Genomic DNA, 25,663 nt, shown 5'->3' with positions numbered 1-25,663 from the left:
TAAGCTGACAGGTGGAGAAATTTTATCAGCACATTTGCAGGTTGACAACAACAAAAAGACTTTGCAATGTCTCTGGTGATCCGATTGTTTTAGAAGACAGAGATCCGTAAAACCGAGCACATCATAGCTTGTCTTCCTGCCACCCGTGTGCATTTTTGCCAAATTTGTACACTAGCCTTCGGTCGACTCGTTCCAGAATTCCCGTTTTGTAGTAGTACCTGAGAAAGGCAAGCAGAAGAGGAATGTGGGGAGGTCCGCACCCCCGGAAAACAACAGAATACAAACCCTGTCCTTCATTCCTCTTAGGTGAGCAGGCTGGTCTTTGGTTACCCTGGTATTTTCACACCCTGCTATCAGCTTACACTTAAACCTTTCCCAGACATCTTGAAGACTGAGCCTCCCCACTCTCAGTTCAAAGCGCGTTTTGTGTGTGTATGTGTGGGATGGCCTGCACTCGGCATGATCCCCGGGGCCACTGCCAAGAATGCGAAGGACGGCGTGTCCATTTACAAACCATAATCCCACCTGTAACTAAGAACCACGGTGTTGTCTCATGACCTTTCGATTATCAAGGAAAGAGCTGCAAACACAGACTAATCCTCTGTGGCTGGCCATTTTGTAGAACTCTGCCCGAAGGCTCATGGCATTTCATGCTCTTAACTTACCTCAGGGCTCTGCTCAACTTTTCATACGTCATTCTGTCATTTTTCTTCCTTTGTCCCCACATCTTTGCCAGGGCTTCTGATTTTACCACCCGAAAAATACCTTGCTCCCTATCTTCCCATTCCAGAATGCCACAGTTTTCTTCAGGAGATAGAAGCAGGTCTCGCACAAATTCCCAGAGATGAGAACTTTGGAGGCCTTTTGAGAAGGGAAAAAAAAAAAGTTACTTAAAAATCGTTTAAGGGGCACGTAGGTGGCTCTGTTGGTTGAGTGTCCGACCCCTGATCTCAGCTCAGGTCATGATCCCAGGGTTGTGGGATTGAGCCCCACGTCGGACTCTGGGCTGACAGCGCGGGGCCTGCTTGGAGCCTCTCTTTCCCTCTCCATCTCTCTGGCCCTCCGACCCGCTCATTCTTTTCCTCTCTCTCTCTCAAAATAAATAAATAAACTTAATTTTTTTTTTTTTAATTCTAAGAGAAGTATACAACTTCTCATTAATTTATGAGAATAGCTGCTTCTTTTATGGGGTTATTTTCCATCATTATGACCCAGTGCTCCACTTGGAACCTGACTGAGCCGTGAAATGTCTGTCTTCTATGAAAGCAATCAGAAAACACACATACGGGGACGCCAAATTTATATTGACCGGAAACACCGTGGCTCACACACTGTCCTTGCTTCGTGGAGCTATGGACTAATTCTTAGGAATTAATTAAATGACAGTCAAATGGGCCGACCGGCATTATGGTTGTACTCAAATCCCATAACCCTACCTCTCTGGGCAGACCAATCCTACAATTATGTTTTTCATGAAAAGCTGGTATTTCTCTTGTTTTCTTAACCACTTAACCACACTTTTCCATTGTGGTTAAGACTGTCTGGAGAGTCCAACCACCTGGGTTTGGGTCCTGAATTCACCTCTTCTAGCTCTGTAATCGTGATCTCTCTAGTTATCTGTGAAATGGGATAAGAGTACCTACCTCCGAGCAGACGTTGGAGGATTATGATTTAATACAGAGTTAGTTCTGCACTGGGTAGATTTTAGGGCCGGGAAAGGCTAACAGAATTGCCAACACCTGGTGTTTTCTCTACTATTGTCCATGAGTACTTCAGAGAGAAAACTCCCCAGTAGACCAGGAGAAATAGACCCTTATTCAGAAATTCAACACGGTTAGAAAATTTCTTTCCTTCCTCATTTTAATTCTTGTAACACGATGTCTAAGTGAAAAGCAATGTGATTTTGATGCCATAAAAGTCAACTTTCCTGGTACCTTCTTCGGGAAACAACTGGTCCCATTCAAACATTCAGTTTGAAAGTGTATTAGAGTGCTTGTCTCATGAGTGGTTTTAGGAAATTAGAAATGAGAAATGGCATCTCTACACTTACTCGTTCGACTATGACTGTGACAGTCTTGACTTTTGGTGCCACTGGTTTTCAAACAGTTGGAATCAGCATCTGAAATAGATTCATTTGTAGCAGGAGAAGTCACTCAGAGCTTAAATCACACCAAAATGAGCAACCCTTAACTGGCTGCCTTTGTGGCAGCCAAGGCGCTTTGGGGGTAAATAGTAGGTGCGAGGTGTTTGCCTGCAGGAAGTGTTTGTACGCTGACCCGCTGGGTGCCAGGTTCTGGGCTCTGTGCTGGGAACAGGACAGAACGAGACAGACCTGGTCCCTGTGCAGGTGGAATTTAAGGACCCACAGGCAAGGCAACACACGAGTCAAACAAACAATCCACCTATTTAAGGTGTTGGGAAGGAAGCAAGACATCAGGTAGAGAACAAATGGGGTGGGGAGTGCCCACTTTAGGTGGGGTGGCCAGGGAGGGCCTCCTGTGCAGGAGGGATCTGCGCAGATGTGAGGAGGTGCGAGAGGGTCCCGGAGGGAGGGAGCAGCATGTGCAGAGACAAGCATGCAGAGAGAACCAGTGAGGCAGGCATCTGTGCCCAGGGGAGGGGCAGACAAGGATGCTGGGGAAGCCGGCTGCTGGCAGAGCCCACAGGGCCTTCCTTACAGGCCATAGTAAGGACTCAGGGTTTTATTCAAAGAGTAAAGTGAAGACTTTGGAGTTTGACAAGATCCACATTTAAAATTTTTTTTTTATAATTTTTTTTAACGTTTATTTATTTTTGAGACAGAGAGAGACAGAGCATGAACAGGGGAGGGGCAGAGAGAGAGGGAGACACAGAATCGGAAGCAGGCTCCAGGCTCTGAGCCATCAGCCCAGAGCCCGACGCGGGGCTCGAACTCACGGACCGCGAGATCGTGACCTGAGCTGAAGTCGGACGCTTAACCGACTGAGCCACCCAGGCGCCCCAAGATCCACATTTTAAGAAAATTTCTCTGACTCGGGTGTGCAGAACAGACTGGAAGGGACACTAGCAGGAGCAGAGAGAGACCAGAGCTGATGAATAGCATAAAGCAAGGCAGGAACTCAATACAGAGCTCAATTAGAACTCACGCTGTAAGTAACCGCTTGAGACCCTCGAACAGCATCGTTTCAAAGTAGTATATGGTTTACGGATAAACGAAACAGGTGGTACCAGATCTCACCCCCCCCCCCCCCCCCCCCGCCGCTCCCCTTGGTTACTTTGCTCCAGCCACACTGGCTTCCTGGCTCTTTCTGAAACTCACGTGCACATTCTACCCCAGGGTCTTTGCACTTGCCCTCCCTCTGCCCTGAAGTGCTCTTTCCTTGGATATCCGTGGTTCGGGCCCTCCTCTCCATCTTTGCTCAAAGTCACCATCTCAGTGGAATCACACACACTCACCCCTACTCAGCATCCTGTATCCACAATCCCTTATTTTATTTTACTTTTTTTTTTTTTTTTTTGCCTTAATATTTATCACCATCGAACCTGGTAGAACATCTTTTATTTAGTTCACACTCTATTCCCATCAGAAGTCAGGGATTTGTGTCTCCAGATGTATTGTCCCCCCGACACCCAGCCCAGGGCCTGGAGTATGGTAGATACTCAGTAGGTAGTACTGAGCAACCACTACACCACATGCCATTCTGTACTAAGCATGTGTACTGTGAGTCTAGTAGGTATACTATGCTACAATCACTGGATGAAAGGGTAAGTATGTTGTCAAGAAAAGGAATGGTGTCCTGTGTCCCACACTGCTGACCAGGTCAATCTGTCTCAGTGCTACTGGGTCATGTCTCTCCCTGGCTTACCATCCTGCAGTAGCCTCCTCTTGTCTCCAGGATGAAGCCTGCCACGTTAGTCAGGCCTTTCACAAACCGACCTCCACCCAGCTCTCTAGCCTTCTGTCTTGCTGCTTCCCAACTTCTTCCCTGCTCTTGAGTTAGACAGTCCCAATGCAAATCGGCTTTCTCCTGCCTCAGGGCCTTTGCATAGCCCCCTGCTCCCCACTTCCACCAAACCCACTCTCGCTCTCCAGACCTCTTCAGGAAGTCTTCTCTGAACTTACCCCTGGGTCAGGTCCCCTCTCTGTCTCCTAGCGACTGGGCGTGCCTTAGTATCACAGCACTAGTTCCACTCCACTGCAGTGGTTGATCTTGTCTCTTTTCTGCTCTACTGTGGAACGCTTGCTAAATGCCAAGTGCTTGTTAAGTGCTTCACGCAAACTATCTGATTTAATTCCTGCAACCACCTTGTGTGGTACTGTTGCTATGTCCACTTTATGGAGGAAGAAATGGAAGCCCGGAGAGCTGAAAGATTTCATCCCGAGCGGTGGAGGCAGGACTTGAACCCAGGGCAGTTCCGTTCCAAAGCTGACGTTCGGAGCTATTACTCTAGCCTGTCTCTTTCATTGTAGGTGTTTGACAGACGTTTCCCGACTAACTATGAGCTAAGCTTGTTGAGCGTGTGCTGTGGCCGGGTACTCACCTCACCCACCCTCGTGGTGACCCTCTGTTCCTATCCCCACGTGACACGGAAATAAACGGCGGCGCAGGGGGCTCGGGGAGCACACTGCAGGTCATTGGCTCGTTGGTTCGCGAGTAGTGAGCCACCGCACGCCCACGCCACGAGGTGCTGGAGGCACGGCCCAAAAGAGGTCCAAGTCTCTCCTCTGAGACCTCCGAGTGGGTAGCAACATCTCACCAACAAGCCAATATGGACCATTTTGGCCGGTGATAAATGCTGGGAATATTGAAAGGGGGCGGGGGCAGGGAAAGCGGCGCCCCGGATGGTGGGGGGGGGGGGGGGGGGCGGGGCACGGGGCAGGTCACGTGCCTGGCCAGCGCCGGAGCAGGCCGACCTCAGAGCCCTAAGCTCCGGCAGCCCCAGTGCATGTCCACTGGAACAAACAATGAGGCGCACGCATGCCTTCAGCCTTCAGGGTCCCTGGGCCTCTTCACCCTTTCAGATGCTACAGCCTGGAATTGCACTGATGTGGAAAAACAGGCCCACGCACACGGGCAGGTATGTGCAAACCACAAGTGAATGCCAGGGCGAGGTCAGCGGAGAACGGGGACAGCTGCCAGGTGGAGAGACGTGAAAGCAGGTGAGCAGGACAGACAGCTGGCCGACTGCGACAAGAAAGACCGCTGCCCTTCTGTCCCCTCAGACGCCATGCTGCATGCACAGCGTCCCACGGGGCAGACCTGTTGTGTTAATTTAATCTTTTAAGAAGAGAGAAAGCAACTGGAGTGGTGAAAATAGACGAAGGTGAATTACGAACCGGTGAAGAGACAATAAGCTTTCGCTGAAATGCCAAAACGGCAAGAAGAGGGAGGGGAAAAGTCGGCCTTTTAATTTTTATGATTTCTTCCATGTGTTGCAGATGAGGGGTATTCGGCTGGCTGGGGTGAACACAGGATAGGTCCGTGTGAAACGGGGTTATGTGGACTGTGGGAGCCTCTCCTTGTGGGTCTTGCCAGACATAACTCTGTTTTATCTGCCCCCAGTCCTCACTGGTGGCTTTGAAGCCACTCACGGGTCCCCTAGACTGGAGGCCTGGCTTGGCAGGGTGGCAGTGGGGGGCCCTGGGGGCAGAGGCGCTGTGGCCATCAATGAGATGGCCAGGCAGAGGCAGGTTTCCAAGTCAAAGCCTCCACTGATGCCAGTCGGAGGCCACAGCACCCCCACGAACCCGCTGTATTTCTTTGCCAGTGGTATTCTGGGGGACACTTCTCCCTGTCTCAGAACTATCTTTATTTCGAATGTGTCCCCACAGCTAGGCTGTGCCAGTGTGGGGTGACTGGGGCGTGGCCTCAGTTCTCTGCTGTCTCTGGGATTTGGAAAGGTTCGGTTGCCTTGAGGCTGGAGACTGTTAAAATGTGGCCAAAGGATATATTATCAGTCATTGACTGAAGTCCAGAAGCCAATATGGGGCAGGAGAGGCAGAGTTTCCAAAAGCAGCTCATCACATCCCCACGACGTGAGTGGTGCCATAGAGCCCAGTCTCCGTGTCAGGAGGAGAGGCTCTGAGCCTAGAACCCAGGCCTTCAGGCTTTGTTTTCTGGCATTTCTGCAGTGAGGGTGGGAGGCGCTGGGGCATGTCACTTGGGCCAGTCCAACAGTTTCAGAGCTTGTTGGGCCTGGGTCCCTTCAGCAGGTACTAAGTTGAAAATCATCTCGTTCTCTGGATCACTGCAGAGCTGGGCCCAGACCCAGAAGATTCTTGAGCCTTGGGTCTCAGCTGAGGGGGCAACAGAATGAAGAGAAGGGTCTAGGCGCTTGTGCTCATGTGCATGTATGCGTGTGTGTGTGTGTGTGTGTGTGTGTGTGTGTGTGTGTGTGTGTGTTTGGTGAATGGCATAGCGTATACAAGAACAGACTTTGAGAAAATGAATTGGAATCCCATCTTATTTGCAAGTTATTGCTCTTCTGATTTCCTCAGGTGTGAATGGGAGTAACAAAACCACCTGTTGGAGTTTTAATGAAGATTAAATGGGCTAAAGTATGTGCAGTACTCTTCCTGGCACCGCTCTGGGCACGTGTTTCACAAATGCCAATGAGTGATGTTAATCTTCACTGAAGACTCATGGGAACATTACCTGAAGCCTCCAGGATGCCAGTTGTCTTGGTTGGCCAAGGCCTTGGCCTCTGGCTGGCATAGCTCATTTCTGGGGTGGATGGTGTCTAAGATCATGAAACATCACCTGGGCCGTGGGCATCATGATCATATGTCCTGGACTTTCTAGAACAGGCTCCTTATATGATCCGTTCCTATTAAACTGTACATTAGGGTTTCTGTTTTGGGAAATCTGTGAGAGAGCCAGGGGCCCAGGGGGAAGGCTGTGGTTTCCTGGCTGTAGCCGTGGAGGCTGCAACTCGGCAAAGCTGTGGTGCTCATTTTCGGTTGTACTCACCAGACCACATGACCCTGAGTTCAGTCTAGAACTTGTGCCTCCCTGATTGCAGCAGGCTGGGCAGGGCATGCACTGGGAGTGCTTGTCTCCATGGGTGCATGTGCCAGAGAAGCCAGCTTAGAGTCCTTGTCTTATCACCACCTCTGCCTCCACAAACTTCTCTCTGTCCCTCCCGTCACCTGGTCTGGGCCACCATCACCATCACTATCACTCTCCTCCTGGACAGTAGCCTCCTGGCTGTCCTCCTTCCTGACCTAGACACCGCAGTCTGGGAGATCTTCTTAAAATGCAGACGGGATCTTATCGTTTCCTGCTTTAGTGGCTTTCCAGACTGCTCAGAATGAAATCCAGACTCAAGAGCTGTACATGACCTGCCTCTGCCCTGCTCTTGGCCTCAGCTCCCACTCCTCCCTCTGCTGATGTGGCCAATGATCTACCAAGGTGCTGTCCAAGAGAACTTATCATGGTGACAGGAAGCTGAGCAGTCCTATGTGGTACCCACTGGCTACCTGTGGCTATGGAGCACTTGGAATATGGCCAGTGTGACTCAGCAGCTGAATTTTAACTTTACTTAATTTTATTTAAATTTAATAGCCACCTGTGGCTAGTGGTTACCATATTGAGCCTCCTAGTGTGAGAGTTTCTAGCCTTTTTTTGATTCTTCCTCAAGGGCTCCAAAATTGATCCTGCTCCAGGGCCTTTGCACTTGCCACTCATTCCCTGGACCCTTTTCTTCCTTCTTTTCCTGGCTAACTTTCATCCTTTAGGTTTAATGTAAAATATCTCTTCTTCCAGGAAGTCTTCCCTGGTCCCTAATTTAAATACAATCTTTCCTCCATCACACACACAGCACCCTGTCTTTTTCCTTTGCGATATCGTCATACTTAGTCATCACATATTTATTATGGGGATTATTTGTTTAATGTCTCTCTCCCTCTCTTGCTTTATGAAGGCAAGACCAAAGTTATCCTCATCAGTGCAGCCATGGCACATAGTAAGTGCCTGGGCCTGGCTCATAGTAGGTGTTCAATAAATATTTGTTGAATGAATGAATGAAAAGGGAAATAAAAGGGGTGCCTGGGGGATTAAATTAAAAAAAAACTTAAAAATTAAAAAAAAAAGGGAAAGAAAGGAATGGGTAGGAGAGTAGGGGTTAAGGGCTTCAGATTTAGACACACCTGGGCTGCTCACCTTCCTAACCTTTAACCTCTAAGCTTTAGTTCCTATGTGGTACTAGGTCTTGTCTTACAGAGTTATTGAGAAGATTACCTAAAACAATGTCTATAAAGATTCTAGCACAGGGCCCAGCTCTTTGTAAGCACTCAGTAAATGCTAACTGCCATTATTATTATAATAGCAATGACTCTAATTGGGGCTAGTTGTATACTCATGTAACAACTTCTTCTAAAGAACTTACGACACGCTATCTCTTCCTAGCTGTGAGGAAGGCAGGTTGGCAAAAAGACACCCATTTATAGGTAGAGACACTGACCCCTGAGAAAGGGTCAGGCAGGTCAGACTCATTGCTGCTTAGGAATACAGCAGGTGCCTGCCCCTGGGCCTCAGTGGGCTCATTTCTTCCAGGGGCTTCTCCTGGCCTGGGCTGGGTGGAGACAGCTGGGTTTGCACCCTGCAGACTGCTGCGGAAGGATTCTAGTGGAGCTGGGAAGCTCCATGGGAGCTTTGTTCCCAGAGAGGGATGAGGCTATGCTCTGAGGCCTGAATGCAGGGACGCCTCACGGAAAGCAGAGCTGCTCTTGTGAGGTCCACTGGGGTCCATGGGGCACCTCAGGCCTCTGTAAGCCTACAGAATGTGGTTCATGGATGCAGCTATTCCTGCACTAAAACTCTGAATGAAAAAACCCTTCATGAGGCACCTGGGTGGCTCAGTCGGCTAAGTGCCTGACTTCGGCTCAGGTTATGATCTCGCAGTTCATGGGTTCAAGTCCTGCATCAGGCTCTGTGCTGACAGCTCAGAGCCTGGAGCCTGCTTCAGATTCTGTGTCTCCCTCTCTCTCTGCCCCTCCACTGCTTGAATTCTGTCTCTCTCTCTCTCTCTCCTCACAAATAAATAAACATTAAAAAATTAATTTAAAAAAACCCCTTCATTAACCAGATAACCTGAATCCTCAGTTGATTGCTTGGGACTTTCAGAACAGGAACAATAAGTCATAAGAACCCATCTGTCTGTGTCTGCCCCTCAGAGGCCTCAGCAGTACCCATATGCTCTGTCCTGTCTCTGTAGATGAAGGAGCGAAGTCTATGGAGGGAAGGGGCCTGCCCAGGACCCAGCACCCACATCTCCTCTTAGTTCCTAAGCCAGGGCCATTGTGTGGGACTTGGCAACTAAAAGTAATAACCATCATCGCCTTTAAAAAAATGAAAGCTCCAGGGGCGCCTGGGGGGCTCAGTCAGTTAAGCGTACAACTTCGGCTCAGGTTATGATCTCGCAGTTCATGTGTTCAAGTCCTGCATCAGGCTCTGTGCTGACAGCTCAGAGCCTGGAGCCTGCTTCAGATTCTGTGTCTCCCTCTCTCTCTGCCCCATCCCCACTCATGCTGTGTCTCTCTCTGTCTTAAAAATAAATAAAACATTAAAAAATTAAAAAGAAAGCTCCAAAGTTCCCTTTCCTAAACCTCCGTCTGCAAAAGTGAAACTGTGAGGGTTAGTTTTCAGAATCAATAGGGCTCTTGTAGGTCCTCCATCCCCTTGTAACTGAAAACTGCTTAGTGAGCTCAGATCTTGAGAGACATTAGCAGCTACAAGGCCCCCATGGCTAGTAATTATGATGATTATTGCTCACAGATACCAGTGTTTGGAGCGTCCACGTCGCTGGCATCTGCCAGCCACTTCATGTGCACTGTTTCTCCAACTCACCACGACCTGGCGAGGGCCACTCCATTTTACAGATAGGGACACTGAGGCTGGGGAGGGCAAGGAATCCATAAATCCAAGCCCCGTGCTCTGCCCACCACATTTCTCCCTGCTGTCTTCTCCTGGTCTGTGACCGTTTCTAGGTCATCAGCTTTTCAACGTGGTCACAAAAGGACCATCAAGCCCCCGTGCCCAACAGCAGCCTCAGCACAGCCTTGGGCAGCTTGAACTTGGTTACTTACAGTCTTTGATGGCAGCCTTGGTCTCTTCTGTGTCATTAAAGAAGGAGTAACCTAGGAAAGAAAAAGAAGTTCACAAACCGCACCGTGATCCTGGGTTCCCTGGCCAGGAGAGGGGGTGCGGGGAGAAGGGGGGACAGCTGTCCTCTCTGTGGGGTAGTTTTATTTCAGAAAGAATCTTGGAGACCACCTGGCGCTAATTGGGCCACCCTGAAGCCATCCTTGGGAGATGACAGTCTCCTGGTTTTTAAAGGCCTCCTGGAGAGGGCCCCAGGGCCATGCATTCCAGCAGCCTCTAGGATTTTCCAAGCAGGCCTGGACTCTGAGCTGGACCTTGTCACTGACCCCAGTGGGACCTTGCCAGTCACTCAGTCTCCAGGCTCGTGTTCCTCACTGGCCACAGGTGACAAAACCACCGCTGAGTCCCCCTTCCGCTCTCAGGGTCTGTGGTCTATGATGTAGCCTCTAATCCTCTGGGGATTTAAATGCCTGCTACGTGCTGGTCACAGGGGAAAATGGACGCAGGAGGCCCAAAGAAGTGCGAGGCCCACTGAGACGCTTTAACAAGGATTTGGGGGGCCATGTTGGGGCCTTGGTTTGCTCCTCTGAAGCATGGGGTGAGTTGGGGGTGAATTCGGAGTTTCCAATCAAGTTATCATGTAGCAGTACAGGAAAAAGGACACCTCTGTCCTAGCCTGGTGGCCAGTGAGCACCAACTTCCACTGACTCAGGAGGCCGGGACAGGGCACATTTGGGACTGTTTATTCCTAGCGCCATTTTCTGATGGGTTCTGGTCGGCCGGGACACCTCGGTCCACTCTGCCCACAGGGCCACCAGAGCACAGGATAGAGGATTAACCGATGAGGGACCCACTCCACCTCCACTGTGGCCCCCGCACTCCTTGCTGACCTCATCTTCCAGCAACCAGCATCCCCGGGTTTCCAGGCCCTTAAATCTTACTGAGATACCTCCGAACCGGACAGCACGCTGGGTCCTACGCTGCCCCATAGCTCCTCCCGCTGTCAAAACGTACTTGTTTTGTGTCCTATTCTTTTTTTTTTTTTTTCAAAAAAAAATTTTTTTTAGTGTTTATTTTTGAGAGAGAGACAGAGCGCGAGCAGGGGAGGGACAGAAAGAGAGAAGGAGACACAGAATTTGAAGCAAGCTCCCGGCTCAGAGCTGTCAGCACAGAGCCCAACAGGAGGCTTGAACTCACGAACCAGGAGATCATGACCTGAGCTGAAGTTGGACGTTTAACCGACTGAACCACCCAGGCAGCCCTTCTGTGTCCTATTCTGCCAGAGTCCTAATCTGTGCAGTAATAGAAGGCCTAAACTAGATAATAACCAGATCACCATATAATTAATTTATTATCCAAATGCAGGCACTTTTGAGAATGAAAGACAGTGCTAGTAACAACTACTCTGGGATAATAGGTGAAAACGATGTGTCCCAGGCAAATTGGGCCACTGTGAAGTCTGGTCACAATACGTGTACTTCAGTTCACAATACACAGCACACATTCCTGCTTGAAGAATGTTGCTGGCCTGAAATTCCCCCGTTAGAGTTGGCTTTGTGACTCCAGGGATTCCTCAGAATAAGAAGGAGCCAAATATGGTCTGTTTGAAAAACAATTGTTTTGGGCTTGTTTTGCACCGACCCTGAGGCACTGGCACCAGGAATAGGGATTTGGGGTTGTAACATGTGTCAGGGAAGGGAGGTACCCATGTGAAGAGACCCCAGCACAGTGGCTGCTGGGGGCCTGGGGACAAACTTGATGGACACGATATTTGGCTAAGGCCGGCAATGCCAAGCTGCATCCTCTTCCTGGATGGGACACCTCCCTCTCTGTGGCCCAGGGGTTTTCATGCAAACAGGTTCCCTCAGAAGGTGCTGGAGCCTGGAGCTCTACTCTGAACTGCTGTGATTTACTCAGACTTTCCCCTTTTCAGGGAGGGCCCACTCAACGCCCAGACCACTGCTCCTGGCAGGGCACTGTCACTTGCTAAAGAAGCCAGGACTGGACAACAATGGACAACAGGTCTCTTTGTCCCTTCCCTGCCCCCGATGGGTTGTGGCTCCCAGGACAGAAGCTGAGCAGTGCCCCAGGGCCAACATCTACAGCTTGCCCACCCTCAGGCACTCATGATTGGGGAGAGAAAGGGGAAAGCAAAGAATTCTTAGAGTTGGAAGGTCTTCTGTGGTTTTCTGCCCAGACAGGAATCCCTGCCCCAGCACCCCCATCGATCAGGGAGCTATTAGACTGCTTGATTATCTCCAGTGATGGGGAGCTTCCTACCTTGAGTATATTCTGAAGCAGTCTTCCCAAAAAAAGGTGCTAACCTTTAGAAATGTCTTTTCTTAAAATTGAGCTGAAATATATTTCCTTTATTTTTAAAAATTTCTTCCCTTTGGTTATATTCATAATGACAAAAAAAACCCAGCTGCCATTTATTGCATTTACCCTTTTTTCTGCTGCTCCAGGCAATGTTTCACTGAAACCTGTCACCAGTGAAGGTGTATTATTATCCCAGGGTACAGACGAGGCAATGGAAATACAGAGAGGGCAAGCCCTTTGCCAGAGGACCTATGGCTCCAAAGTGTTGGAGTCAGGATTGGAACACAGGTCTTTCTGAACTCAAAGCCTTTGCTTTCTATTGATTTTCCATGAATTAACCCTGTTTGCTGTATGACATCGGAGAAGCCACTTAATAGCTTGGGACCATAGTTCCTTTATCTGTGACATGGGGATACAGAATTATACGTTCTCAAAAAGAAACCTATCCAGTTTTAAAACACCTGTTCAACATTCCGCTCTCGCAGGGCCTGTTGAAATGTTAAAGAATGCCACTGACGCCACCTTCTGGCTGTTTCTCCTTGACCGTTAGGAAAGTGATCACGAAATGTCAATGAATCGGACTCCTCTGGAAATGGGAAGGGAAAGGGTCTAGTTAACTTTCTCCTCCTTCTGCTTAATGAAAAGTCAAGCAGAAACCTCTTCTTCCATGGTTTATGGTTGCAAATCTTAATTAACACAATACATTGTTTTGTTGTATCTGGTTCCTGAATGTCTTTTTAGGTTTTCTTCTCGTATAAAAAAAAGCACTCAACTTGCTTCCCCTTAACTTGCTCCCTCTGACCTACGATCTCTAATCCTAGCAAACTAGAACTTGCAGGTATCGAGAGGTTTTGGTGACGGGGATGTTAGTGAACAGAGAGTTGCAGCGAATGAGATTTTGCCGTGTGAGTCACATTGTGGGGTCATTCGGTCCCAGTCCCGGGCCCCTCCCCTGGAGGCCCGGCCCTCTGGACACTGACCTTGCGAGCGGATGTTCTGGAGGATGAAGTAGAGGTACTCCCCACAGAGGCCGGCCGCCTCGGTGAACTCCTCCTGAGTCATGCTGCACAGCTGCGGGCCGCTGATGTTGAAGTGGCAGAAGGAAATGCAGTTGGCATCCAGCTTGTACTGGTCACAGCAGAACTGGAGCCATTCCCAGACGTGGCGCTTGGTCCAGTACTCGGGGTGGACGGACGTCCAGTAAGAGTCGCAGGCTACGCCAGAAGAGAGGGAAGTGAGGGACAGCCGCCCCCAGGGAAGCCTCTAGAGGGCCCCCGAAGGAGGCTTCGGTTGTGTTAACACCCCCACCCCTCTGCTGTGAGTTAAAAGAGCCTCTGGCTTTGGGGTGCTCTGGGGCCCAGGTTACCTACTCCACTGCAAAAACCAGAAGAGACTGGATCTTACAGGTGGACGTCGGGGCAGGAGAGAGGATGACGGGTGAGAAACCCAGTCATGGCTTGAGAGTGCCTGGACCTAGTCCCGATGCTTAGAAAGAGGAGAAGTAGCGGAGAAGGGGAGAACAAGGCCCTTCAGTGGTTCGGTTTCAGACAACAGGTTATCAAGAGCACACTCTTTGGAGCCTGACGAGCCCGGGTTCCAACCCTAGTTTGGCTGCTTGTGACTTGGGCGGGGTCCATAGACATTCAAGCCTCAGTTTCCTCATCTGTAAAATAGGTATAATATGCCCAACTCACAGGGCTGTGATGCAATTTGGAGTTAACGTATATAGGCTGTGTAGCGCCTAGAAAACGATCAACAGCTCAATAGTTATTAAATGCTGACTGTGTGCCAGACACAATCTGAAGCTGATTTGATTCCCTCTGCTCTTACAACAGTTGCCAACACTAGCTGTTGGTTTGTGCGCTGTTTCTGGTCATCTAGGGCCGAGGGTTCGAGCTGGTGAGACATTGCCCGCAGTCCGACAGAGCTTGGATCACCTTAGCGGTCTCCTCTGGGGAAGAGAGACGTGGGGGAGTTGATTGTATTGTTGCTTCTGTGGTTTTGATGATGCTTTTCTATCCTGAGGCCAGAGCCCCGTCACTCTGTCAGAGGAGCCCCGTACAAACCCAGAGAGAAGTGGGCACCATCTTGTCTGGGAGGCTGGGAAGGGGCCATGCTTGGCTTGGAACAGAGACTGGGTGCTCAACAGCTCTGTCCCAATGCCAGGAGAAAAGGGTGGCAGACGAGTGTGGAAAAAGTGAGGAGAAAGGCAGAACGTAGAGGATGGCACAGTGACTGGCTCAGGCTGTGTCGACGACAGAAAGTGTCACTCAGAGTTAGACTCCACAGCAAATGTCAATGAGGCTATTCTGACTCCCTGGTAAATGCTGCATTTGCTGCCACTGTCCCCAGTGAATCTATGGAGCTTCCAATCCAAGGCAAGAGAGATGTTCGCTGCCTGTCAGGAGTCTTGCTCCTTCAGGAGCTCCTCAAGCACCCCTGGTGTGTCAGCTTCTCAAGTGCCTCAAATCCTCCCAAATAGGAATGATCAGGCTACTTCACAGAGGGGGAAACTGAGGCTCCCCCTAAAACTCAGAGCCCTTCCAGAAATCTCTTTCCCTACCGTGGAGTGGATTGAGGGGTGGTCAACTTAAACAATAGATTTGTTTTCATTTAAGTTTGTAATCAGAATTTTATATGCATGTGGATAAAGGGTCGGTAGTCTGGCAAGATGGTCGAGATCAATGTTGTTGCCTCTACCTGGTGGGTGAGGAGAACGAGGAGGCCGCCTCACTTCTTGCTTGCTGGTCGCTGGCTGCGGCCCGCCCACTAGCCCGTGAGGGGCACCTTGGGGCCAATAGGGTCTACTGGGAAAATAGGGCGGCCATTCCCCTGTCTGGTCTGTGCTTTCATCTACTGATTTCTGGCTTGAGTAAACCTCGGGGGCCTTTGACATTCCTGGTATTCTGATGAGGGATGTTTATGAGCCTTGAAATTCTTCCACCCTTGGTCCCTAGCTGGGTCCCCAACGGAGATGGCTATCGGTGTGCAACAGTTGGAGGATACAGTTTATTTCTTTCCGTGGAAAGGTTTCGCCAAGTCTCCATTCCCTCCTCTTTCCACTTCCACCCCCTTGTTATTTTCTTTGGCACGTGAAGAGGGCCATGTTGTTTCTGGACGCTAAAGGGCCTGGAGGATTCGGAGAAATGCTTGGGTGGGGGTGGGCACTGACACGAGGAGGTGTTGCTGGCAGGCTCTGTTCCCCTCAGCTCGCTCCTTTGAAGCTCACCCACAGAGCAGCCTTTGTGTGCGGCTCCCCCTGGAGAAAAGCCAGAGCCAGAGCCAAGCATGGCGGGCTCTCTTCAGGGAAGGCCTTCCCACAGCCCCCGGAGCTGAGAGGAAAACGGCTGTTCTCACTACACAGAGGGCAAAGAGAGTCAGCATCATGGGGCGCTTTCTGGTTGCCGTGTGTTTCCATGGTCCTGTCCTCACTAGAGGGGTGCAGCGATGAGGCTGACAGAGGTGAGGAAGGCCTGCTTCCTCTGGCCCCTCCTCACCCTCTCCCCTGTGGCTCCCTCAGGATTGCTCCTGGGCCAGAACAAGGTCTCCATCTACCGTCTCCTAACTAATTCTTGCTCATCCTCAAGACCACAGCTCACTCCCCCATCTCAGGGAGCCTTCCCACGTCTGCACAGCCCCCTCAGGTGTCCTTCTCAGAAGGATTCATGCCTAACCGCCGCCCCCCCCCCCGCCCCAAACATTGAACTCCACATGGCTGGCCAGCTCTGCTTTGCTCACCCTGAGCCAGGAGTGCACACGGCCTGGCCTACCCCGCTGTGGGTGCTCAGTGAGTGGAACTGACTGGCTGAATGACCAAGGATTATTGTCCCCACTTTATAGTTGAGAAAAAGGAGATTCTGGGAGGCTATGTGACTCTACTAAGGCCATGTGGGTAGTCAGTAAAGGAGTTAGGTCCACATCAACTCTTCCATCTTGCATCACATCATGCCTCACTGTCCTCGGTTGAGGAGGACCCAGTCGGACACATCTCAAAGACTGACTAAAAAAGATTTGGACGAAGGCATACTGAAGGCATAAACGCACATGATAATTATACACACACACACACACACACACACACACGTGTGTGTGTGTGTGTGTGTGTGTGTATGGTATGCTATACATAAAAAGTTTATGTCTAACATGTAATATGTAAAATATAAGATAATGTGAAATTTACGTATATATGTATAATATCATACATGTATAAAATTTAGTTTAAAAAGGTTTAAAAAATCAGAAAGAGGATGAGAGACTGATGATGACCAGATTTACAGTCTTTAGAATGGCATGAAGAAGACTCTTTTGCCACCTGAAAGACATGAACTCAGGGCAAATAAAAGAAAGGGTGGGGCCCCTGGATGGCTCAGTGGGTTAAGCATCTGACTTTGCCCCAGGTCATGATCTCGAGGTTCACGAGTTCCAGCCCCGCGTTGGGCTCTGTGCTGACAGCTCAGGGCCTGGAGCCTGCTTCAGATTCTGTGTCTCCCTCTCTCTCTGTCCCTCCCCAAACTGTGCTCTCTCTCTCCAAAATAAATAAACATTAAATGGTGTGAACTGAAAACAAAAAACAAAAAAACCGTAATGTCAGTTGAATGTCTGACTTCGGCTCAGGTCATGATCTCACAGTTCTTAGGCTTGAGCCTTGCATTGGGGTCTGTGCTGATGGCTCAGAGCCTGGAGCCTGCTTCAGATTCTGTGTCTCCCTCTCTCTCTGCCCCTCCTCTGCTCATGCTTTGTCTCTCTGTCTCTCTCTCTCTCTCTCAAAAATAAATAAACATTAAAAAAATTTAAAAATAAATTAAAAGTAAATTTTAAAAAAGGAAAGGGTAATGCACCCACAGAATATATTATCTTTAATAGGTTGTGTTGTCTGGAAATACAAAGCGTTTTTCTCAATGCATCTAGCATTTATAAAATAATCAAAACTCTTTGGGGAAGCTGAGCATAAGCCCTTCTGCCTATGTGTGCAAATGACATCTCCTGTCTGGAAGACTTAATCTAAATGTCCACAGGCCACTATTAAGCATCAGACTCAGCCAGCAACTTTGAAGTTGGAAGTGGATCAGGACATTTGTTCAAGGGCCAGCTACGCTGGGAGGAAGAACTGAGCAGCTAAGGGAGTTTTCAGCAATTCTGGTGGTGGCTGGGGGGTAGTTCTCACAAGTGATGCTATAACCTGCGGTATATTTAAACTCAGAGGGAAGACTTAAGCTTGTAGAGCTGGGCTGGCACACTCACATGCCCACATGGTCAGCAGCGAATGTCCATGGAAGGCACTTAGAAGAGAGGCAGGCGTTTATGTAGTAAGTGCTCATTAAATACCATCCATTTATACTTGTTAGTACTGGGGCTACCCATAGCACTACTTTGATTGTATTTCCTCAAATACTTCTAATAGGTTCTCTGTGTGTGTGTGTAGGTCGGCAGCTTTGCTCCTTTCCAGAGACTTGGGTTTATTTTCTTTATGAAAACAAAGGAAGTTATACTATAAAGCAAGCTAATTTGTCCTTGAATTGCCAGCAGGAGTTAGGCAACCAATGCTGTCCAAAATGTGGCGACACTGTGTGGTTTTGTAAAATGCTTGATGTTCAGGATGCACATGAGACCCATGCTTCCCCGCTGGGGTGGAGGGGCAGGGGCTAAATCCCCACAGAGGGTGCCAAGGGTAAGGGGACCCACATGATTAATGTCTGGGCATCTCCAATGGTAATGCCAGAGAGTGGGTCCATTAATCCACTACTTCCATGCTTTGTTACAGACACCTGCTGTCTTCTCAATCTTACGCCAAGTGCTCTTAAAAAAAAATCTAGGTGAGTCCCTTTGCCATCTCTTCCACATGAATTGCTGCCCCCAAGCCTTTCCTACATAGAAATTCTGGAGCCAACACTATTCATTATTTTGGAGCCTCACTTAAAGCAAAAATCTAGGTGGGGGGAGATTTTGACTTTTCTTTGCTATGCAACACAATGTGAAATCTGCAGACTGTAAAAATAGTTTGAACTTCGAGCTTTGAGTTATGTTCCCAGACCCTTTGTAGGAGAACTTGGTCTTTCTCCTCTGCTGATCGGGGAACTTCGATGAGAAGGTTTGTGAAGCTAAATGAACCTGCCAGCTCCTGGATTCAATCAGACCCTTGTTCCCATCCTCCATTCTAACTGTCCCGTCAACTAACCTGATGTGGAAGGGACCTGAAGAAAAAGACCTGGAAGGGATTTGTGTGGATTAGCTGAGTTTGAGCTGCGGCATGGACCTTCCTGATTTGCAGTCCTGACTCTTCAGCATATTAGCTGTGCAGTCCTAACTTCCTAACCTCTCTGGACCCCAGCTTCCTTCTGTAAAACAAGAATAATAATAGTGCCTACCTCTTAGAAGGTTTGCTGTGAAAAGGAAAAGAAATGCCTGTAAAGAACTTAGCCCAGTTATCTGGACGGCAGTAAGCCTTCAATGGAAGCCACCTGTAATTTGTTACTATTTTGGGACTGTGTTTGTTCTCAGGGAAATGAGGTCTTCCTTACCAGAGCTTCAGTCTAGGTGAGGAGAAGCAGAACAAAGCAAGCCCAGGGCTCGGCGTGGGGAGGCAGACAGTCTGGGTCAGAGGAGGCCCGAGTTAGACAGCCTGGACCATAATTAGCATGATTTATTAGCATAGGGAGTTGGGAAAGTTTTTTGCCTGGGGCTGCACTGAAGAGAGCCGGTGAGTGGACTGGGTAGCACGGGGGCACCATCAATTGTGGCTTTGTCACCGAAAGGAAGGACTTTATGAGGGGGGAAGCCTGAAATGATAAATTGTTTCCAGGTTTCCTCCCAGAGATGGTCTAACTCCATCCAAGAGCCCTTCTTAGCATTCCTTCCAAGGCTGTGGAATGATTTAGACCATGAAATGGTGGAATGGGAGGGAAGCCTGGAGCAGCATAAGAAACTGGATGGGAAAAACACTGGAAGGGCTGGTGGCTATCAACAAAGGGCTGTGGCCTGGGGCATGTGGGGCTAGGAAGGGACAGGGAGCAGCCAGCCCTGAGTGGTCCTGAGGCCACAGCTGCCCAGGAGGCTCAGGTGTGTGCCAGATAGGGTAGCGGTGGTGAGTGCTGAGGTCTGTCTCTAGGGGGTGCTCGTGGGGTTGTGATCACTGCCACGGGCTCATCTCCCACTTTTCAGTGGATTTTGCTTATTTATCTGGTTTTGACTTAGAAATTCTTAGACTCTATTTTGCGTGCGCTCTCAGACTTCTATACCCAGCACATGAATCTTGCTTAGAAATGCCACATGGGACCCACATGCCTCTCTCCCTGATCTTCCTGGTATTAATATTCAAAAGGTTTTGCACCTTTTCAGATAAAGTTCTTTCTTTAAATAAAATTTCCCAGGGGCGCCTGGGTGGCTAAGTCAGCTCAGCATCCAACTTCGGCTCAGGTCATGATCTCATGGCTCACGAGTTTGAGCCCCGTGTCGGGCCCTCTGCGGTCAGCACAGAGCCTGCCTCAGTTTCTGTCTCCATCTTTCCCCGCCCCTCCCCAGCTCCTCCTCTCTCTGTGTCAAAAATAAGTAAAAACATCAAAAAAATGTAAATAAAATTTCCCCCGGTGTAAGGATAGTTGACGCACGAGTGTTAGGATGTACCAGTTAGCATACCGGACTCTTTGTGCCCGTGGTATCGTCCACACTGTGCCACCAGGTCCTAGATCACATTGCCCATTTTACAAAGTAAACCAAGAAAGTAAGGCACAGAGAGGTGAAATCCCTTTGTCAGGTCACATAGTGAGTAGGCAGCGGAGCCAGCAGTAGGTCGGGTACGTGTACTTCCGCGCCTACACCTGAGGCTTAGCGACCACCGTGCTGTACTGTCTTTAGGGTGCGTGGGGATGGGAGGGGGAGCCAGAGCCTGGCCTTCTCAACTGTCACCTGAGGTCCCTGAGGGACCTCTCAGGAACCCCCAGAACTGCCCCGATCTAGAAACCGCTGCTGCCGACAAAGTATAAACCAGAATCCAGAGCAGAGGGGGTACCGCCTGGTGGTGTGGCGACCCCGCCAAACAGCGGGAGGGTGGCGTGTGGGCGTGTGGGGAGGTTCAAGATGGAGTGCCAGAAGCTCAGCGCGGGGCCAGGATACTCCGTGGCTCGTCAGCGCTTGAGCGGGGAAATCTTTTACGAAGTCTCGTATGCTTGTAAAATATATGCAGCACGCCTGCCACCCTTGGATAAAATTGTCCAGTATTTGCAGTCCTTTAGTTTAAGGGAGCAGGAGGGAACGCCAGGGCGAGTGAATGAAACTCTAGGGTATGTTGCAATCTGTGACCATCCACTCCCCACACAGAAGGCGTGCTTCGAAGAGCAGGTCAGACCCTTTGTGGTTAGCGCGGGGAGGGCACAAATTCAGCTGCTGTCTGCTAAAGCCATTTGAAAAGGTTGTGAAAACAGCTGGTTTTCCGGACTGAGTTGATTATTCCTCTCTGCCCTCTTGTAGACATCGTTCGTCCGGTGGGCACACCCTTTCTTTCTCCTTTTCTTTCCCTTTGGTCTCCAAGTATCGAAGCTGTCAAACTCTGAATCGGAACGGATGAGAAGGAGACCTTTGTTGCTTTTGTTCACTGTGAAAACTGAAGAGAGGAGCAGGGCCATGAGGTGTTCCTGGCAACGGTGAGCACCTCCCAAGTGCCTGGCGTTTGACGAAACGCTTTCTATGTGGACTATCCGTCCTGCCAACCCTAAGAGGCAAAGGCCGTTCCAGCTGGGAAAGTATATCCCAGAGACGTTAGAAAAAAAACCTGCCAAGGTCACGGTGCTGGTGGTCAGTGAGAGCGTCAGCCAGACTCGAACAGGGAGCTGCCATTGGGACAACTGCGAATTCAAGATGGAGCTTCCTCTGAGGCTGCAGAGAGGTCTCACTGGCCACGGAGTACAGGAAGTTTGCAGGGTCGTGTCCAGAGGTGAACGTGCTGCATCCTTCTCAGAGAGGGCTGCAGACACTCAGACGGACGCGTCACCTCTCTGGGTGAGAAAGGACGGAGAGAGGCCCTGCTGGTCACTCCTCCCACCGGTGGGAGAGCCAGGGCCTCCAGGGCCCACGCAGTGCCTGGGGAAGCGCTCTGCTACCCTTTCACATCCAGCTTCTCTGACCACCTTTGGGAGGTCAGAGACATTCAGCAACTTCTGGGATCCAGGGCGGGCAGGTGGCAACTCCAAAGCCGGGAGTATTTGGGAGCTCGGTCACTCCTGGAGGGTATCTTGTCTTCACTGGCCTCATGCCTTGGTGGGACTTTATATTTTCTCAACGGGTGGTGGGAGAAGAAGGCTGCATCTGTGGTGCAGGAATCAGAGAAGCTTCTGGCAAGGGTTCTAGCAAAGACCTGGTCCATCCCCTTGTTACACTGATGGAAATGCAGGGGCCTCAGTCTTTTTATGTACGGCTGTTGGATTTCAGCCCCATCGGCAATCTTATTGGTGATCACTTCGGTTAACCCTTCAGTTTTGTTTTGTTTTGTTTTTACTGTGGTAAAATAGACCTAAAATTTACCATTTTAACCCTTTTCAAGTGTAGATAGAGTTGGGTGGCATTAAGTACATTCACATTATTGTGCATCACCACTGCCTGTGGTGAAAACACCACTTTCTCATCTTCCCAAACTGAAAGTAGTCCTTCGTTTTCATTTATTTATTTTTTAGGAAGAGAGCTTGAGTGGGGGAGGGGGAGAGAGAGAGGGAGAGAGAATCCCAAGCAAGCTCCACGCTGAGTGCTGAGCCCAATGTGGGGCTTGATCTCACGACCCTGGGATCATGACCTGAGCCGAAATCAAGAGTTGGGTGCTTAAATGATTGGGCCGCCCAGGTGCCCCAGTCCTTCATTTTTATTAAAAAAATTTTTTTTAATGTTTATTTTATTTTTGAGACAGAGAGAGACAGAGCATGAACGGGGGAGGATCAGAGAGAGGGAGACACAGAATCCAAAACAGGCTCCAGGCTCTGAGCTGTCAGCACAGAGCCCAACGCGGGGCTCAAACTCACAGACCGCAAGATCATGACCTGAGCTGAAGTCTGACACTCAACCGACTGAGCCACCCAGGCGCCCCGCCAGTCCTTCGTTTTTAAACGCATGTGTGTGCTTATCCTGTGCCTGACTGTGTCCCAAACACTTCACATATATTAACAAGTCACCCTCGCAACAATTCTATGAGGTAGGCGTTATTGCTATCTCTACCTTACAGATGAGAAGACTGAGGCACGAGAAATTATGACGGCACAGTTATTAAATATCAAAGCCGGACTTCACAGTTAGGATGCCTGGCTCCAAAGCCTCAGCTGTTGATGACCCCAGAAACTGTTCCAATGCCTGCAACACTTCCCCGGGGCAGGCAGCTGAGGTCATCTCCTCCCACCGCCACCCCAGCTGCCACCTGGCAGAGAAGGCAGGGAGAGGGAGCTCCCAGGATGGCAGGTCTGGGTCACGCATGGGTGGAGGGAAGGACCTTCTCTCTGGGTCCTTCCATCATGGGGCATATGGGGAGATGATGCAGACAGGTAAGCCTTCACTTTCTTCCTTCAAATTCAGGAAACGAGGTGCTTCTAGGCCTTAAGGAGAATTGCAATATGTATCTGGCTGACTCAGGACCCTTCAGACAGAGTGAGAGACATCATGTGCATGCGTGTATGCATGGGTTGGTGTTGGGAGCCCGTGCAGGACTGGATTATGGAGGTGAGTGCCTCAAGTCTGTCTGTGTGGCCCTGGCCCCCGGCCTGGAGGCAGGGTCTTCCTTCCAGTGGGGGACATTTTGCAGCATCCTCAGAGGCGTGGCCTCTGATGGACCCACCTGCTTCCTGCCCCTGAGTGTGGACCACGCCAAGCTGGGATGCACAGGGTTAAGGCCCCGCGAGGACTGACAGCTTGATTAGGACTCGCATCACCAGCCTCAGGGTGTGCACCTGCTGCGATAGCAGTCTGCCAGGTTTGCTGTGATGTGCAGTCACCCGAGCACCTGGGGACAGAGGCCCTCAGAAAGATTCTGGGGCAAAGCTCAGCTGGCTTCCCTTTGGCAGATTTGCATAAGGCCCCATGCTTCCTTTTTAGGTGGACAAGACCAGCCAAGAGAGGATGAGGTGGGGGAAGGGAGGCCTGGGGGTCAGTGCAGGGATTCGTGTTTACTGAACATTTGCTTTGTGCAAAGCTACATATTTTACGCAGTTTGGCTCCTTTAATCCTCAGAGAGTTTCTCATCATCTTTAGGGATAAAGAAATAGAAGCTCAGAGAAAGCCAGCAATATTAATATCAATAACCACATGGTAATATCATTTGTAAGATGACCATGTAGGAGCGTTAAGGGTACAGGTGCTCAAGTCAACTCGTGTGAAGCTTAACCAACCGTAAGACTTCGTACAACTCTCTTAACCTTTCTGTGCCTCAGTTTCTTCATCCATAAAATGGAAATCATAATTGTTTGTTTCTCTTAGGTCTTCTATAAGGATGGGGTGGGTGCTTGGTGCAGGGCCTGAAACAATGCTAGTACTCAGCAAATGTTAGCTAAAACCATAATGACCAAGCAATAACAGTCTACTAGGCTCCGGGCTAAGAGTTTCTTTCCACTACCATTGTTTAAATATAATAACTCCAAGAAATTGGCATTATCATCTGCTAGCAAAAATGAGGCTTGAAGAAGTTAGTGGAGCCCCCAAGGCCACAGAGCTGGGAGGAGTTTGGGTGAAGATTCCAGTGCTTTCCTCTCTGCGGAAGCTGTCCTTCCTGCCGGCCAGACCTCCTCCAGTCCTCTGCCCTGCACACTGGTGAGCGCTGGCATTTTCAGGCCCCCAGCATGGCCTTGCCGCCTCCTGGAGGCCAGCACCACCTCCTGCCCCAGTTCTCCCAGCTCAGATGGGCTTCTCTGGATGTACGCACCTGTCTGATGCTCAAAGGCAGGATAATACTCTTCATTGCTGAACAGATCAGTCCACGACATCAGGGGGTCGCAGAAGGACGTGTTGGGCAGGAAGGTACTGTGTGTCACTGAGTCCAACATCACCCTGCAACGGCAGGAGAGGACTGTGAGGAGGCAGACAAGGGCCACGCTGCAGGAGCCCCCAGCTGGGCACACTTGTTTTTTAAAATTTAAAAAAAAATTTTTTTTTTTTGTGCTTATTTATTTTTGAGAGAGAGAGACAGAATGCAAATGGGGGAGGGGCAGAGAGAGTGGGAGACTGAATCCGAAGCAGGCTCCAGGCTCCGAGCTGTCAGCACAGAGCCCGACACGGGGCTCGAACCCATGAACTGTGAGATCATGACCTGAGCTGAAGTCGGACGCTTAACTGACTGAGCCACCCAGGTGGCCCCACGCTTGGTTTTTAATAACAAACATGTGGCCTCCTAGGAACCAGGCACCCCTCTAAGTGCTTGCCACAATGACGTTATTCAATCCTTGCCACATCCCGTGAGGTTTGTACATCTATCCCTGGTGTGTATATGAGAAAACATAGGCAGAGGGGTTGAAAAACAGTTGCCCACATAACATGGCCAGTAAGTGGCAAAGCTCGGGTTTTAAGATAGAGGCTCTTGTGATGTAACACTGCTTTTTTCTCTACTTTTCCTACCGGCTCACATCTGACCCCTGAACTCTGGCTTATACTGTGTAACGATCTGCTTCTGAAAGTTGGACAATAATTGCTATACGTTAATATACCCGCAAACCCTTACCTACAATCCTGAAATCCAAAAGCTCTGAAATTGAAAGTACGTGTGTGTGTTTGGTGCAAACTTATTTTCCAACAGAAAAGCTCCCCCCCCTGCCAAACAGTTCTAAATTAATGTTAAACAGTTTTATGTACGGCTATGTATATATTATATCCATACGTCTGTATACAGGCATAGAAAACGTCTACTAAATATACGTATACATGTATATGTATATAAGTGACATATTATACGTATATAAACACATATAACTATAGTTATAGTTTTACTTATTCTACTTGATGAATATTCATATGATACATACAACACACATGGTTCCTATGATTCCTAGAAGGAATATTCTGTATTCTGCAGTATATACACTGGAAAACCTTCCTAATACCTGAAGGATTCTGAACTCTGCAGCGCATCTAGCCTCGGGGTTTTGGTTAAAGGAGTGAGGACCTGTGGTAATCGGAACATACACTTACTACCTGTTGGGCTCTGTGCTGAGCATTTTACTCCTTTATATTAATACATTATTCAGGGTCTCCTTGGGACAAACACTCTGAGACAGATTCAGATTCTGCTAGTGGTTCTGTGTGAGTGA

General features: G+C 49.5%; 1 protein-coding gene across 3 annotated transcripts in view; it reads right to left on the bottom strand.

Annotated features, from left to right (window-relative positions):
* Positions 1–25,663, bottom strand: part of ELF5 (E74 like ETS transcription factor 5) — a 43,339-nt gene continuing 17,676 nt past the window's right edge. For all 3 annotated transcript variants that reach the window (XM_019470072.2, XM_019470073.2, XM_019470074.2), the window contains exons 2-7: positions 24,286–24,410; positions 13,382–13,615; positions 10,067–10,117; positions 2,051–2,119; positions 666–861; positions 1–218 (exon numbers count right to left, since the gene is read on the bottom strand). In XM_019470072.2, the coding sequence (XP_019325617.1) occupies positions 122–218; positions 666–861; positions 2,051–2,119; positions 10,067–10,117; positions 13,382–13,615; positions 24,286–24,410 (772 nt within the window). In that variant the 3' untranslated portion in view covers positions 1–121. The remainder of the gene's footprint in view (positions 219–665; positions 862–2,050; positions 2,120–10,066; positions 10,118–13,381; positions 13,616–24,285; positions 24,411–25,663) is intronic.

Source organism: Panthera pardus, unplaced genomic scaffold, assembly GCF_024362965.1.
Source record: "Panthera pardus isolate Hobbes unplaced genomic scaffold, ASM2436296v1 HiC_scaffold_12, whole genome shotgun sequence".
Classification (NCBI taxonomy): domain Eukaryota; kingdom Metazoa; phylum Chordata; class Mammalia; order Carnivora; family Felidae; genus Panthera; species Panthera pardus.
Note: the sequence above shows the minus strand (reverse complement) of the source record. Positions and strands in the feature narration are given on the sequence as shown.